This window comes from Micropterus salmoides, unplaced genomic scaffold (assembly GCF_014851395.1).
Source record: "Micropterus salmoides isolate LMB-PRFRI ecotype aquatic unplaced genomic scaffold, ASM1485139v1 Ms_hic_scaffold_20, whole genome shotgun sequence".
In the NCBI taxonomy this organism is placed as follows: Eukaryota; Metazoa; Chordata; class Actinopteri; order Centrarchiformes; family Centrarchidae; genus Micropterus; species Micropterus salmoides.
The window spans coordinates 24,952,871-24,970,414 of record NW_024041151.1 but is presented as its reverse complement, the minus strand read 5'-3'; the positions used below and the strand labels follow the sequence as shown (position 1 = coordinate 24,970,414).

Here is a 17,544-nt window from a genome sequence, read left to right as displayed (position 1 = left end):
AAGATGTATAAGACAACCACTTTCTTTTAGATGTTTTTTAGAGATCATCTTTCTGGAGCGGTGACAACATTATACGCAATTTTTGAGAACTTTGGAAATAATCTGCCCAGTGTGGATTTGTGGACTTAACCACTGCAGGACCGTAACAGGCAGATATCAAACATATATTTCTTTAAATCCTTACAACACAGCTGAGGAGCTCACACAGGGCTTTGGAGTGGTTACAACTTTCCAGCCTTTTTGGATTTAAGTGCTCACTTCTTTTTTGCCATGAATGTTATGTATCATTCAAGACTGCATGTGCTAGTTCCTTCTCTGTCTAGCTGTCAGAGTGGTGTGAGCAGTGTGAATTTCTCCCAGTATCCAGGATGGACCTTGACACCAGAGGGCTCGTTGTTCATGGCCACAGTTAATGATGATACAGCAGGCGTGTACACATGTACCCCATACAACAACTACGGCACCATGGGTTCGTCTGGGCCGACGAACGTAATTCTACAGGTTAGTGTGCACTGTAGGCCACCTGAGTCACTCAGTGGATAGTCATTTAAAATAGTTAATGTAAGGTAGACTACATCCCTTGCAATTTAAACACCAAATTATTGGTCAGTCATGCTCAGGAAGCCCAGAAACTGCCACTGAATCTGTCCTTCTAGTTCTGCTAAACTGTCTATCTACACCCCCTTGCGTGTATTTTAATTAGCCACAATGGCATCTGCCACAGCAAATTAACAAACTTAACAGAAACGACATTTTACTGACCTTTTCACTCTGACATGTGAGCCCTCTGGCATTAATAGAAGTCAACTCAGACTCACTACAATGGCTCCACTATTGGGGAGTTAATTGTGTGGCTAATCCTTTTGTTATTAAGATAATCTTGTCCAAAGCGGCAGTAATCCAGTCTTAAAATCCATTGTTGGCATTGCCGCAATCTCCTTGATTCAGCTATATTGCTTTGGCAATTCACAGGACCCCCCATCATTTAGCATCACTCCAGAGAAGCAGTACAAACAGGAAGCTGGTAGAACCCTGCTCATCCCATGTCAAGGAAATGAGGACCCAACTATTAAAGTGACCTGGAGCAAGGTAAATAACCCAGTACAGGTCATTCAATAAGTAAGCAGTTCTGTTTTATTCATTGTACTGCGGTTGTTGTTTTTGTTCTTGTTTTATGTTTCATTGAAATGTACATAGTGGCTTGTAAAACACAAACATGCACTTTTACATATGTCCAAGAAAATAATGCGTACAGAAATGTGCACATGCTGAAACATAACGGTGCAGTCCTAACGTATTTGGACAGTGATACATTTTTTTTGTCTTTGGTTGTTCTGTAGCACTGTTCAAATCCAGGAGAGGAAATATGAACAAAATGGGTCTTAATTTCTACTGTATTCATCCATTATGGATGTTCACACAATCTAACACCGTTAAACGCAGTGAATTAAGAAATAATTTTCAAGCTTTGTCTTTTTGTTAATTGTTCAGTTATCTCTTGGTGTATATACCAAAAATATTTTCAAAAAGAAAACGTGTTTTTAATATCAAAATCCCTTTCTTTTCTCTTCCTGTAAAATGTGGAAATATTTTTGAGTCATCCTGCACTTGGGGGCGTATACATAAATGTATCCATTTAAATGTGATTTGGGGCGACGAGCTGTAAAAGTGCACTTGACTGTTAGCTTGTGGGTTATATTAGCGAGCAGAGAGATATGAGATGTCTGTCAGTTGGCAAAAACTTTGTTTAAATTTCTAAAGGCGATTTCTAATTTATTTATATAAAACTGATCCTCTGCCTCATGATGTCATGGCATGGGTTAGGGAGGTATGGATGGATGCAAACAGTCTGACAGTATGTTGCACTGTACAAGCCTTGTCAGGATCCAGTGAAATCAGAAGGATTTCCCCTTATTATACCTCGCCCACATATTTTATTCAACTTGGAAACTTGTCATTTCACTGTAACTTTAAGGACTAAAGGTGACTTTTTAACCTAATTTATTATTTTATTTCAAATGTAATCTGCTGGACTACAGAGCCAGAAAAACAAACAGAGAAAAACAAATGACTGAAAAACAAAACACTTTCTGACTGCACAGCATATTAGAGCTGGACAATATGAGCTAAATATAACATGATATAATATAATATTACATATCACGATACATTGTCAGATTTACCTCGATAAAAATAATTGAATTGAAATTTTTTAAATACATGAATTCTTTTTCCTTACTTGGAGCAGTTTTCAGTTACATTATGAGACTGAGTTAAAAAACAGTATATTAAGCTCAAGAAGAGATCCATTATGTTGGTTATTAGATTTTCTTTCCGGCCAGCTGTATATACTTTATATTTAGACAGATGCAGAGAGTTTTGTTCTTTGTCTTTGTGTGTTTCTGGTAGGTCGACTTGGCTCGTCGCACATCTTATTCCATAGAACCCAACGGTTCTCTGCTCCTACAGCCCCTCACTAAGGACCACCAGGGGGTGTGGGAGTGCAGCGTTGCTAACCGTGTAGCCTCGGTGAAAGCCAGCACACAAGTCTTTGTCCTGGGTGAGTACGAACAGAAGAATTCCTATCTGAACACAAGTTGGTTTTGCTGTTATGTTAGCTGGCCAAGTGAAAAAAAATTTCTTTTTCAAATTGTTTTCTTTTTACCTGTGTAAACCTCTATTATACCCAGCACAGGCCGGATGCCTGTGCCTCCACGCCGCCTTCAAATGATAAATGCAGTGCATCTAGAGATGGCCTCTAAACTTTAGTGGTATCAGATAGTTGAAGTTCTGGCCGATTTCCATCAACTCCTCTCTGTTCCCTACTTTACAGGAACCAGTCCCCATGCGGCTATCTCTCTGTCCGTCTCTCCAGGGGTGAAACAGGCCAACATATCCTGGGAGGCAGGCTTTGATGGAGGATCAGCACAGACATTTTCAGTTTGGTGGGTGTAAAGCCTCCCACTTTCTTCTTGGGCTGTAACCATGGCAGCCATCGACAGCTCTGGTATTACTCTATTGATCTCTGGGATGAGGAATTCATTTATCTGTTATCACTTCTTGGCAGCTACAATGCAAAACGCTGCTCCAGAGCATTGCTTTATAATGCAGCAGCTGTGCTAGCTACAATAGAAGGTTACTGACAAAGGTAGCGTAATACATTTATTTCTTGTGAATCAGCGCTTTTATATTGGCTCAGAAATCACAGATGAATGTCTTGTGTTTGCTTGTACGTGATGCACTAGAAGATACTGGTGGACGGAATAAATGGAGTGTAAAACTGCGGCGAGTTGGACAAAAATTCACCAGAACCATTAGGTTTGGAATGTGCAAAAAAAAAGTCCTTGTATTAAAGTTAGAATGTATGAGCATTATATCTTAGAAAGCAGGTTATTTTAGTTTGATTAAGTAAAAGTTTAAAAAACAGAGAATGCAAGTGATGGTATACATAAAACTTCTCCTAATGCTCATGTTTAATCACATAACTTGGGAGCGCTACATCAGATGAAGATAAGAGCTATCTTAATCCCTGAGAGGGAACTGGGTCATCACTGCATCAAGGAGCAGCATACAAAGAAATACAAATTACATCAAAAATATATAAAAATAGATCTCATCTACACATGCTACACCTCACCTGGCATGTAACAACCATAGATTGTGAAGGATGGTCAAAGTGAACACACGCTCTAAACTCTGTACTGTACAGAACATGCAGAATATAATGTTTTCCCTTTGACATTTCAACTGCAATCTTCATTTTTTCTTATAAAGGCGGAAATGATAGCCGATTTGGTTAGCACTTTTGTGACTTCCAACAGATAATATTAATTAATAATTACCAATTACCAATTGCATACCAATCGTGCAGTTGTGAAAGCTCTGTGGGCCAATATTCACACCATATACTTGTAAAATGAATTACTACAGGAGAGAAACCCACAAATCTCATGTTTTGCTCTTAGAAAGTAAACTAATCTCTGCTGTTGTATTTTGCTTTGTAAGTATGACCTGCTTCATGCTCCACAATAACATACATAATCTAGTCTACACTCGGGTGTCACAATCATGCGCGTCAATTAATATGTGAGTGATCTGCTGCCCTTTCTATTTTCTCATAAAAGAACATGCCACTTCTGTTGAGTCAAAGCCATCATCTTCAAAAACAAAAAAAGGGCCTCATTTTTAGACTGACATTAATAATTTTCAAAAGTTTCTCCAGTTTTGAATAGGTGATTATTTTTTTTTTGCCTCGGGTCAAGTAATCTGCTCTATAAAAAATAGACATGTACAGTACAATCTCAGCGCTGGTAGGAACATGAAAATCACCATAATTGGAGTTGCAAGCTCTCTGTGCAATTGCAGAGATACATCCAAGCTGTCTCTGCCACAAAATCTGGAACTGATGATGAGTATGAATGATTAATGAAACCTACTTTTCTGTCATGTTTCATAAAATCAGACGCCCAGAATTCCCCGCCGCTCTTTTGTTCTCACTTCTTTTCTCTCTGTCTCTCTCCCTCTGCAGGGTGAAGAAGATTTCAGTGAATGATAATGAAGGGAAGCAGGAATGGTTCTCTGTGCCCGTGCCCCCTTCCTCTGGCACCAGGTGGCAGGTGACAGGCCTGTCTCCTGTCACCGACTACCAGTTCAGCATCCTGTCTCACAATAAAATGGGCACTGGACCCTTCAGCGAGATCGCCACCGTCCGTACCTTGGGTCAGTACCATTCCGTAGTTCTCTATAAATTTGATGCAACTAATCAGTGTAAATAAAAGTCTCAGCTGCACCTCACTCTGATAGCCTGACATGTTATGACCATAGATTGTGAAGGATACTCAAAGTGCCCACATGCACTAAACTCTTTGTCTGTATTGTACAGAACGAATATATTATGTAAATGTTTTCTTATTGAAATTTCAACTGCAATCTTCATGTTTTCAGAATCAGAAACACTTTATTGTTCCCTGAGAGCAAATTCTGTCACAGTTACACAAAAGGCAAAAGGAATATAAATAAAGATAGAAAGTTGGTATATACCAACGTATAGTTGGTATTTCTCATAAAGGCTGAAATAATGACAGATTTTATTAGTACTTTTGTGACTTCCAACAGAAAAGTGCAGGAACTGCAGAAGCTGGTTACATGCTGGATCTCTTATCAAGTGTTATACTTCTCCTCGCTCTTTTTTGTTAGTAATGAACAATGCATAAAACATTTGACCATCAGCTGACCGTCACTTTCACAGGTTGAAATGGCGACCACTGCAGCAGCAGATTATATCTGCACAACTGTTGCTAATTAAAGTGAATTCCCCGAGTAACTCGCCCAAAGGCCGAAATGAAATTTGACTATTGTTGGTTGATTTTGCTAGCTAGAAGATGGTGTCTGCAAAAATAAAAAAACAATGTTTGTTGGTAAAGGAAACACCACTCTACTTTTTTTGCTGTTCAGGCAACCTCATCAGTTTCTTTAGTACTCTATTTATTGCTCCACCTTTTGGTCACATAGCATTCCCAATACAAACCTAAACTTACTTTTTAGGAATGGCAATGTTGGTCTGTCTGTCGGTCAGTCGGTCCACCACTTTGATCCAAACCTGAATCTTTCAATAACTTTGAATGCACCGCCATGACATTTTGTAGACATTCGTGTTCTTGTCAGGATGAACTGACATAACTCTCCGAATTGTACATCTGGCGATATCATGAGGTCTTAATTGTAATTTGTCCAGTACTTGCGAAACAAATGACATTCCCATCCCATTTTTTATTTATTGCTAATTAGCAAAGGCTGGCATGCTAACATGCTAAATTAAGATGAGGATATGGTAAACATTATACCTTTATAAAGATCAGCATGTTTGCAATGTGAGACCATGTTGGCATTTACCTAACAGAGCTGCTAGTTTGGCTGTATTACCTGTTATCCAGCAGCGGGATGCATCTTCAAAGGTGTTTAGTGATCTTACAGATACCTACAGTTCTCATGGGATGATCAAAAGTTCACCCGGGGGCGATTTCAACATTCAAATCCAATGTTTCCACACAATGTGCTGCTGCTCTTCTCTTCTTCTTAGCTGGATGTACGGTACATTTAGGTATGTTTATTCATCTGCCCTAGCCTATGGCAGGACAGGACAGTGGACGGCACACTCTGTGGAAATGTTGTGAGTTAAATGTTGATTTTGCCCCTGGAAACATTTTATCCGTCCCAGCAGAGAGTAGACACCCTTGAGACATCTGAGAAAACCTTTGAAGATGCAACCAGCTGCTGGATAAGAGGTAAAAAATTAACATTTGGATTAATTTCCCCAAAGGTTGTTTTTGGGAACAGAGCGAGGGGTCTTCTCTGATGAAACAATCTAGTTTATCATTTCAATTTCAGTTTCTCCCAATTCAATTTTTATACATAATCAATCGTTATCTGGATACCAAGCTTATCAACTTAATATTTGTGAACTGGGAACTTCAGTATTTGGTAACTTGTGAATAATGTATGCAAAGGAAGTCAGTTACACCTGTTATTTCAGTGTGGCAGTAGGGATGTGGCAGTATCAAATGTTCATGCTATGAATATCATGGTAGATAGTATAATTACAATATAAATCAAACTTTCTGAAATAATAATATTAGACCTGAAATATAGTAAATAAGCCTCACACTTTGTTTAATGTGGTTTGATCAAACTTAAGATACTGGTCAGTAATTTGTATATCGCAACATAAACCCAAACCCTTCTCTCCTCACAACCTCAAGGTTGAACATCTGTGGCAATAGCAATTTCCTCCCCTGTGATTAAATGTTTCCGCCAGGACGTATCTGGCTGATCAGCTGAATGTCTTTTTTATTCCTCTGCATCAGATCCTCCACAGAGGAGAAGTAAACTAAAGCCCCCTGCGTCGCTGTCTGCTAATCAGAGTTCAGAGGGTGTTGTTCTGCAGTGGTCCCCTCCTGAAGCTCAGCACCCTCCCATCACGGGCTTTGTTCTCCAATCCCGCACCGAGCAAGGGGAGTGGTTTAATTTGGACGAGGACATCAGTGCCAACACTAGTGAGATAGTCGTTCCGGGTCTGCACAAGGTAACAAGCCACTCACACACTGCTCCCTCGGAGACTAATCAGACTACTCTGCTTGTTGAATGCCTTGGAGATTTTTATCTAGGCTACACCTCCGTGGTTTTACTTGTGTACACTCTCAGTTATACACACATGGCAGCCATCATTTCTGTCGTCTTTCTGCGTGCGCTGCCTTTTCTTCTTTCTGCCTGTTTCATCCTTCTTTTTTCTCCTGTATAGGCCTACAGAAATTCAAATGAACTTCATTAGCATTGCAGGCACAGTCCCGTGTTGACAAAGTGTGGTTTTATCCTCTGTCCTCCCCGCTGTGTGTGTGTGCGTGCGTGCGTGGGTGCGTGCGTGCGGATGCTCGTCTTAGGACAGTGTGTACGAGCTGCGGCTGCTATCTCGTCGCGGGGAGTTGCTGAGCGAGCCCAGTCCATCAGTCAATGTCTCCACTATGGGTAGGTGTTCGAGAGCAACCTTGCCCCCTTTGCCTTCTCTCCCCACCCCCTGTTTCAACCCATCCTCCTCTCAGTCTCCTTTTCAAACTCTTTTCCTTATTTCTTCCCACGTCCCTCTGTTCCCAGAGTTGGACCAAAATTAGAGCAGTGCCTCGGGGAATGCTGTCCATTAGAAGCCTGAATGATAGAAATAGCTTCACTAATAACTTCTGAAAAGAGTTAGTGACAGAATTTGTACTGGCCTTTTTATTCTTAGTGAATGTAACATGAATGTTTCATTAGATATGGCACAGAGATACCAAACAGAGGGATTTAAAACCCCCGCTGGTATCACTGAAGGACTGTCGCAACAATCAGAGCCATAGATTATATATTGTTAACATAGCTCTGCTGATAATCTCAAATTTTGACATCTGACTGAGCAAATTTTGCAGAAACATCAAGTTTAAGATTTTCTGATAATGATTAGATCCACTTAAAACTGGGACTACCAAAGTTCATGGTATTATTAACAGACTGATGCAAGTGGCGTGAAATATGCATGTATTGGAGGTCAGCCACTATGATCAGATGACTGTACAGCTTCATGAACAAAACTTTCTAACAAACAAAGTTATAAATACATTTTTATCAATTTAAATTTTAGATGTTATAATATAAATTCTATATATATAAATATTTTTAATTAATGTAAAGACCGCACACCCAAACACAAGAAAAGCAATCTAGTGTATGCGGTCCAATGCAGTGAGGAATGCACAGACCTGTATATTGGGGAGACTAAACAACCACTACACAAACGCATGGCTCAACACAGAAGGGCCAACTCCTCAGGTCAAGACTCTGCTGTCTACTTACATCTGAAGGACAGAGGACACTCGTTTGAGGACCACCAGGTGCACATTTTAGACAGAGAAGATGGATGGTTTGAAAGAGGTGTCAAGGAAGCATCTACACCAGGGTTGAGAAGCCGTCATTGAACAGGGGAGGGGGTCTACGCCACCACTTATCCCCCACTTACAATGCTGTCCTTTCATCACTGCCCAGGAAACTCAACAAACGTAACCTATTGGCCTCAGGTGAAGATACCAACGATGGTCGTTCAGTCTTGGCCACAGGTAGTCTCAACGACTGTAACAACTGTCGTCACAGCAACAAGGAACACTAACGAACCAGCGGTATCGATGACCCGAGATAACGACCCCACTGAGGTTAAATAGCTGAGTTTCCCTGCCAGTCAGTCAGAACTGAAGAAGTCCTTTGGATAAGGGACGAAACGTCTTCCAGTAGCTTCAACCAAGTCCAGTTGCCCTTCATTTTAACCTTCGTTGGATAATTAATGTAAAATGTATACAAAAATTGGAAAATTACCTATGACCATTTATTTTGAAATAGGTATTTTGAAACTATAATATATATAATATTTTTTATTTCTGAAAAATCTTGTAATTGTTTTCAAGTGTGTGCTGCTACCACGGCAAGCAACTGTTATTTATTATGTATTTTTTTAATGGTTGCCTGCTGACTCTACAGTCACACTTAGCTTCCTTTTATTTTTCTACTAATATATATCACTCATGAAACAGGGATGGAGATATATCCCGCAACATCCCGACTCCTGGAGTTCGTCCCGGAACCATTACTGGCCGGCGTGCTGGGCGGGGTCGGCTTCATGTGCTTGGCACTGGTCTTGCTGCTGGGGTCTGCCTGTGTCATCAGCCACAAGAGGGACCAGCGCCGCAGAAAGGAGGATGGTAAAATGCCCCTCACCCCAGAGACTCAGCAGACACTCACTTTGATGAACTGCATCATGAATATCATCATTTATTCAATAAAATATTGAAGGCACTTTCAATCCATTATATAAATCATACCCCACTGCATAGATTTGGCGCTCCTCTTGTCCCCCGCTCATCCATTCAGTTGTAAAAGTTATTGATGTCATTTACATTACTTGCTAATTAGGGTAATTTCTCATTAGAGGCTGATAAATGTAAGTGTAATTAACTTTTTGGACAAGCCTGGGTGCCTCGGGCCCTTTAATGGGCTCTTATTAGGGTTGATTATGTTTTTACTTCTTGGTCAGTGTGGTTGTATCCTAATGAGTCAGATACCATCTTGCCCCTCTCCCTCACTTTCAGAGCCCCATCCTGCCATCTATAAATGCTCCCCATCAATGTAAGTACCCCCTTATCATTTCATTATAATACCTCCCATTGACCTTCCCCTCTGCTTCCATTACAAATATTTTGAAAATGCCAGCACTTCAGTTATTTTCTATTTCATATCTTATTTTTCTTGCTCATCTTCATTTTATTGTTGCCGCTGCTGTTTTGGTCTCTCTCTGTCTACATCTCTACCCGCCCCCTCTTTCACTCTCACTCACTCTCATATTCTTGGTCTCTTTTTTTCTCCCTCTTACACCTCCGGTTTTTCTTACAATTTTCTTCTTTCACCCCTCCCTCCCCCACTTTCTTCTTTCTCTCACAGAAAGACTTCAGGCACCAGCAGTCCAGACAGTGTGTTGAAGAAAAGCCTACTTCCAGCCAGCATCCTATATCCCACCACTTCCTCTAATACCACCTCCTCCTCCTCGCAGACAGACTGTTCCTCCTTTAGCACTGACAATCATCATCGGCAGAAGCTCCCATTGTCCAACTACAGCAGAGGCCGCCTTACTAGGACAACTTCTCTGTTTTCTCCTCAAATTGAGTTGATCGCTAGAGGTCCAGATGGGCGCTTTGTTCTTTCGCCGTATGACCATGACACGCTGAGTGTTAACAGCAAGAAAAGCGCAAGGTATGACCAACCTGGTAGAGTCCGAAGGTCTGTTTCACTGCACTCGGAGAGGGATGACAGGAAAGAGCCACCGTTTGTGCTCTCTGTTGATCTCCCACCTTGCAAAACCGCAAACCAGATTAGTGGCATGGCCCAGCGCCTGCCCTATCATGTCCCTTATATCTTTGATCAGAAGGCAAGCTACGATGTCTTTCCTGACCTCAGCAGCATGTGCTCAAACAGTAGTTTGGCTACCGTTCTTCATCCCAACAGAGAACGTACTCCCACATTTCCAGTGCTCCCACATATCCGATCCGGCCTAGGTCAGCCATCTACGACCGCCAGCACTCTGGTTCTGCAAATGGAGCACGAGCGGGAGAGAGGAAACCTGAGTCACTGCCTGAAACTGGCTCAGGAGAGGGAGGAGCTAGAGAGGGAGCTCCAGAAGTACACGCTGGAAAGGAGCTCCATGAGAGAAATGAGGAGGGAGCATTCAGACTCAGAGAGAAGAGAGGCTGGTGGTTATGAGCTTTTGTGGGAATATAAGAGCAGTACCTTGCCACACAGATACCCCCAGGGCAGCAAGGAGAGCTTCGGCCTGTCACCAAGCCATTTCTCTTCATCTTCTGTGGATTGGGAACCCCGTCCTCTAATCTCAGCCCGGACCTCATTTCAACCATTTCAATTGGGCAACCATCGTCCCACTCCATCCTTCACCGAACAGACACCACTCCAATCTGAGGAGGCAGGCAGTTTTTCCAAAGACAGATTAGCTCTCCCACATCTACCCTCAAAGCACCAGAGACATGAAAGGGTAGAGGCAGCACCAGAGGGCTATGATAATTTACCACAATACACACTCTTAGAAATGCATACGAATGATTCATGCTCTGAGGCACAGGGACAGAACAATCTTAGTCATGGCAGCCTTTCAACGTTGTCTTTCCATAGCAATAAATATAAAGAAAGATCTAATTTGGCTCTCGATTCAGTGCCAGACTCTTCAAAAGCGGAGGTAGCGTTCCCAAAGCCCACTGATGAAGTTGTGTGTGTTGAGATGAGTGTGGATGAGCCAGAGTTGGAGGTATGTGTAATGCGGCCTACAAAGCCCATGCTGCACCACAGAATCGCCTCTCATGTGCAACAAGGGCACTCGCTGACTCGCAGAGGCCGGTATGAAGACATGAGTATGAGCTTTGATTGCCGCAGCCCTGAATCTCTGGATAATATTATCCGGGTCTCAGCTTCTCCGCAACCACCAAAACTCAGGAGAGCTGTGACCAAAGGCTCCAAATTCTGGGACTCTAAGCAGCGAAGTCAGAGTCTTGACTCGAGGAGACGGAAAGAGAGCAATTTCCTGACTCCTGATGCATGGATAGACTCTCTCAGCCAAGAGAACTGCTCTGATACATCTTCCTGTCGTCCAGACTCTCTGTCCTGGGAATCCCAGAGCTCTCCTAGCAGGAAACTCTCCAAATCTTCTGCAAATTCTCCTTCTGCTATCCAAGCTGCCTCCCGTTCAGCTCCTGCTGTGCACTCTATATCTCCAAGGAGTAGTCCAGAGAGACCCATACCAAATCCTGCTGTGCCTTGCCACTATGGCTTCTTTCCCAATGCTGCCAAATGGTCATTTGCCTACCAGGAGGCCACAAAAGTTGCAGGAGATTCCTTGGAGGTCATGAGGGAAGCTTCTATATACTTACCGCCCAATAACAATGATGAAGAGGGACTAGAAGTGGAAGCAGGAAGCTACGATGGAGTGCCAGAGTCCGGGAACAGCTACAGCAGCTATGCCAGCAGTGGCCGAGGCAGCATGGAGCCCGCTAATAGACGTCTTTCCCTGTGTCACCTTTCCCCAACCCTCACCAGCTCACCTGAGACTGTAGAGGAGAGCCAGGGGAGCACAGAGGACAGGCACAGTCACCAAAAGGAACCAGGCCAAAGGTATTAAGGACATAATGAATGAGGGAAATTATGTTTACACTTTACACTTTTACTAAGTACTACATGTATTTGTATTACTGTTTTGAGCCACGTGGGTGTCATATTCTTTTGGTACATAATGCTATGATTGAAATTCAGTGTGAGCAATCTAATATAAATGAGAAAATATAAATATATATAAATATGTATGCTGTATGGTAACATGTCATATGTGCATTAAACATCCAAACTGAATTTATATACTAAATGGTGTTTTGTGACCTCTTCAGCAGGAAGGCCTCAGTTGACGAGAATTATGAGTGGGATGCTGTTGATTTCTGCTCGCAGCCTAGAGACCGTGACGGTGAGTATTTTTCTTTTCTTATTAATAATATGCAGTTCACATATTTTGGTACAAACACAGGTGAAAAACGAGACACATTTGTCTGCTTAGAATCATTAATCAATACAGTACAATGCTGAAGCAAAACGAGATGACACGCCGGGTGATTGTTGCAAAGTGAATCTCTATTGATCCTAACAGTATCTTCAGTTCAGTCGACAAATCCTCACCATTCAACCTGTAGAAATGCCACAACATCATAACGCTAACTTTTTTCTAAAGATGGAGAAAATGTCACTGGACAGGGGCTGGGGCTCACATTTGGTATAGTGGGGTCAGGGGTTTTAGCCTATTAGTTACTTGCACTGCCTTCAGTCATGCTTGATTTGGACCCACCATGCCTTCCTCTCAAAAAGAAGTTGAGAAATATGGGAGGAAAAACTTCTAATAGGCTGGTGGAACTAGTAGATCTGCCCATTAGTGTAAAAAATGTCATTCTGTGTGACTCTGATGTTTGAATGGATGCAAAGTGGAGAAGGAGAATATCCAGAGAATCTCCAAATTAGTGATGATCTGATGAGCGTTTTATGGTTCCTGATGATCCCTGCTTGCTTTGTTTTTATATTTTAAATATTGAAATAAATAGCCATTCCTTGTTCAAATGATTTTAGTGGCACCCACCGCTTGCTCACTTTGTGAATGAAGCTTTACACTCTTTGTAGCAGCTGCAAGGTTTTTGTTGGCCTGTTACACAAGAAAGTACAACCCGGGGGAGCAGAGACTTTTCTTACACCAGCAGTTATGGTTGAGGAACAAAATATAGAACCTGGTTCCTGAGAAAAGGTGCTGTGGTGGAAACAATTGATATATTTGGAATTTAATGTATATTTGATGATTTGCCTGCTGATATATAGTATACATATTGTGTATTTACTATGAAAAATTATATGATTTAGTTGTACTATAGTGTTCATTACTGAAATGTGTGCTCAAATGAATGTTCAAACAACTGGGCTTGCATACCTTGTCATGATTTATTTATTTTTATACAAGACCTTTAGATTTAATTTCAGTGGCAGTGTGGAGTGCATGTTAGAGAGCAACATATAACAGGCCATTACTGGAACACTTAGCAATTTCTAATCTGATCTAGGTGACATTTGTTACTGTATTTACGGAAAAATTAAGAGAAAGGTCAGACATGTTTTCACTCTTGGGCTCGTCTGAATTAACTCGCATTTGAACTCAGGAGCCAATACTTAATATCCAACATTTAACCTGTGAGTGTTTCATATCTGTGGAAGTTCAGGGTGAAGGGAATAAAACCAACAGGGTGCAGACATTTAATGAAATAACATCTGCGGCAAAATATCAGGAAACCTTAAAGATAATTTCACAAGTTTCTTTTTACCCACAGACCTGCTTCCTTCATTGAATCTACTGAAGTCTGCTCGGTGCTGTAGCCTTCCCAGCATGCAGTGCTCCACTAAGGCACTGAAAAATTGCACTCAGCTCTCTTTGCTCCCGGGCCATCAAAGCAGCTGCTCTGCTGAGCCAGAACCAGACACCGTGCTGTTCTGACAGCGCCAGCCTTCGGCTCATCTCACCTAGTGTGTCCTTTCACTTATTGACTCACAAGGCGACAAAAAGTGCATGTGGCAGAGAGTGAGCTTTTGACTGAACAATTCAATTCTCTCTTTTTAAAACCAAAAAAAAGGAATGAATTGCTTGTCTCTATGTTGAACTTCACTTGAAAAATAATGCTTTTCAAAAATACAGGTTTCCGCAAACGTAATGGAGACACAAAATCACATTTATCCATATGCAGAGCTTTAAAGGTTTGTTTCGCTTGGTGACCCATCACCATTATGCTCTTGACATTTTCTTTTGAGACAGTCTGCCAATCTGCCGATATCAAAGCGTTCCACTGTGCTGATGGATTCACTGCATTCTCTGTGTGCAGTTAGATATGCATTCATCATCCAGGGATGACTCAGTGGCCACACAAGGGACAAAACGATCTCCGTCATCATCAAGTGACTGGTTTAGGCTATGCTGGGGATGATTAAGTCTTTTGATATCATCAATCATCTTTGAGTTTAACAAAAGAGGTGTTTATGAAATGCCATTAAATAAGGAAGATAAATAGAAAATAAATGGTTATTCTGCTATAGTTTCTGTTTCTAAAAGTGTAATTTTCCAACAGAGATCATTATCTGCTTTCTTGCCCCTAAAATACTGTGGGTCTCTGGAAGCCAAGAATCTGCTCAGTCTGGAGGAAAGCCTTAGCTCACTCTCCAGGCCGTCTTGTTGTTCAGCGAAGCAAGACCTCTAATTATGTTCGGTAATTGAAGAGGGTCAAGTCAACTTGTAGGGTTTGTCTTTGTTTAATTTTTATGGACATGAAGGGAAATTAGCTTTTATTTTTTATTTTGGCTTTAATTGGCCATGGGTCAATTCACTGAAAGATGACTGCATTTTTCTCTCAGCAAAACCTGCATTATACTCACACAGCTGTTAACACTGACACCTTGGGAGCCAACAGTGGTGCTGAAAAGCAGCACCAGTTGAGTGGTTAAACGCCTTGTTTGAGGGCATGTCAACTGCAGGTACTAATCACATTCTCTTAGGGCTGGGCGATAATTCACCGTTACTGTTTATAGACATTCGAATTGCATAGCAATCTATTGTTTTACAAAATACTGTAGTCCATGAAGAGTTACAAGAAAGTTTTATTTGAGTGCTCAGTCACATCAGTATTCATAGTATTTATAACAGCAAAGTCTCAGCCCCAAATTAATTCATTTCAATGGAAACCATATGTTCAGCGGTTTCACTCGAAGTGGGGAAGTAAAATTGTGTGGTGCTTAATGCCATATTCTTTTTACAGTATACAAGAGTTACTGTAATTACAAGTTTCCGATGTGTAGAAAGTGTTGCTGTCAACATCAAGTTGTAATTATGTCTAGAAAGGATTTTTCTGAAAGCTCCAATATATCCAACTTGAAGTTGTGTGTGTGTGTGTGTTGCCAGCTGTTAAAAAGAAGTCAAGCTGAACTGACTCTAACTTGCTTTATCAGTAGCTATAATTATTTTTCAAGTTGCTCTCATCTCATAATATGAACCTAAATCTGTCGCTAATTTCAAAAATCTTTTTATGTAGGCTTTGGAGCTAAAAGTGTCATGAATAGAGAGCATCCACACACTGGAATAAATTCACTCTTATACACTCACCCTTGTATTTTGAGAGAAAACCTAACCTAAATAGTCAAGGTCAGACTTTTAGAGCAAAAACGAAGGAGGAGGTCGTCGGACAAACAGTGGGGATCAGTGATTGGTCGTTAGGTATGCACATTCACACTTCTGTCTGGCTGATGATTAGTTGACTGAAGGTTCTGTTGCTCTCCTCCGCTCACTGATCAGTCAGTCCACAGAGCCACTGCCACATGAGAGCACATCATCAGTAACAAATATTGGTGACTCTCTTTAAGGAACAACACTAAGGGAGGCCTACCCTTGCTTTATGTAAAAGTAGGCCACATGCACCAATACAATGAAAAAATAAGCACAATTTACAGCATGCATTTACAGAATTGCTCTTGTCAGAATATTATACAATTGGATTATACTTATTGCTGCATGTGTAAGCATCATTTCAGTGATGTAGCTGAATCTACAAATAACACATCATAATTTGTTAATTGATTATATTGTGTATCAATAAATGAATCTGCAACACAACTAGTAACTAAAGCTGTCAGATAAATGTAGTACCTTAAAATTGTCACAACTGTTTACTACTATGTAAGTACGTACATTTACTAAGTACTGTACTTAACAATAAATGTAAATGTGTAAATGTACTACCTCCTGCCAATGCCTTCAGCACCACCTGTTTGGCACCTGTCTGGTGTGACTGGGCACTCTCATGTGTAAAGATCTGTTGTAAGGAGTAACAGTGGAACACAGGTCATTACATCCAACATTAATTTGATGTTTTCATATGTGACATATCTGCAATGGACTGGTGACCTGTACAGGGTGTACCCCGCCTTTCGCCCGATGCCAGCTGGGATTGGCTCCAGCCCCCCGCAACCCTGTACACAGGATAAGCGGTTGATGATGGATGGATGGATATGTGACATATATCCTCTATTGCTGTGCATATTGATATTGGAAAACTGGACACACTAAAACCATTTATTTCACCAATCCCTACTTCCCAACATAGATTAAAATTGTTCCTGTTAGTTCCGGGGGATCAAAACCAGCGATTTGCCAGGCACTATCCCGCAACCGCTGCCTCTAAACCTGCTGAGAGAAACATACTTATGCCTCATGCTCTCTTTTCTTCGTGAACAATGGAGGAAAAAAGGAAAATTGGGTTTTGCTTGCTGCTCTAGCTCAAGGCCTTCACATTAGTCAACCAAATAATTAACTCTGAACTCCACAGTGTACCAGAGCATTGTGGGGTATCCATCCTATAATTGAAATTCACTCATAGAGGCAGCATTTACAGCAAATCAATGTTTCACTTCTGAAGAACATTTTCATTTTCTGGTGTACACATATTGTACCTCAATTCCATAAATGATCAAACCCCATGTGCTGCTCTGGGGATTTGTAGTCAGCACTACTTTTTTGCCTACGTTTTTGAAATTGAATCTAAATATTGTGCTTCCAATACATCAAACAAGAATATGTATGTGAAAATATTTTTTCGTATACTAGATATAATTAAAATAAAGAAAGTCTGTTAGTTGGGGGTTTTTTTTACATTCGGGGCTAACAAAAAGATAAAAAATGTTTGTGTTGTGCTCTGGAGGATTCAATCAACTATATTACACAATAGAACAGCACAAAAGAAACCTGTTCACAAAGAGACTCACAAACAACAATGAGGGCTCATAAACCTGATTGTTAGACTGCTACCTTTTCAGTTATTGTGTGTACTTACGGGGATTAGCTTTAAAGTGAGC

At 41.1% G+C, this 17,544-nt stretch overlaps 1 protein-coding gene across 3 annotated transcripts in view; it reads left to right on the top strand.

Annotated features, from left to right (window-relative positions):
- Nucleotides 1-17,324, top strand: part of igsf9a (immunoglobulin superfamily, member 9a) — a 51,632-nt gene extending 34,308 nt beyond the window's left edge. For 2 of the 3 annotated variants that reach the window (XM_038733899.1, XM_038733898.1), the window contains exons 10-21: nucleotides 361-501; nucleotides 973-1,089; nucleotides 2,410-2,560; nucleotides 2,834-2,945; nucleotides 4,529-4,719; nucleotides 6,864-7,081; nucleotides 7,437-7,521; nucleotides 9,108-9,275; nucleotides 9,663-9,699; nucleotides 10,012-12,243; nucleotides 12,513-12,586; nucleotides 13,983-17,324. In XM_038733899.1, the coding sequence (XP_038589827.1) occupies nucleotides 361-501; nucleotides 973-1,089; nucleotides 2,410-2,560; nucleotides 2,834-2,945; nucleotides 4,529-4,719; nucleotides 6,864-7,081; nucleotides 7,437-7,521; nucleotides 9,108-9,275; nucleotides 9,663-9,699; nucleotides 10,012-12,243; nucleotides 12,513-12,586; nucleotides 13,983-14,146 (3,690 nt within the window). In that variant the 3' untranslated portion in view covers nucleotides 14,147-17,324. The remainder of the gene's footprint in view (nucleotides 1-360; nucleotides 502-972; nucleotides 1,090-2,409; nucleotides 2,561-2,833; nucleotides 2,946-4,528; nucleotides 4,720-6,863; nucleotides 7,082-7,436; nucleotides 7,522-9,107; nucleotides 9,276-9,662; nucleotides 9,700-10,011; nucleotides 12,244-12,512; nucleotides 12,587-13,982) is intronic. The other variant, XM_038733900.1, reaches the window with a different exon arrangement.
- The last annotated feature ends 220 nt before the right edge of the window (nucleotides 17,325-17,544 follow it).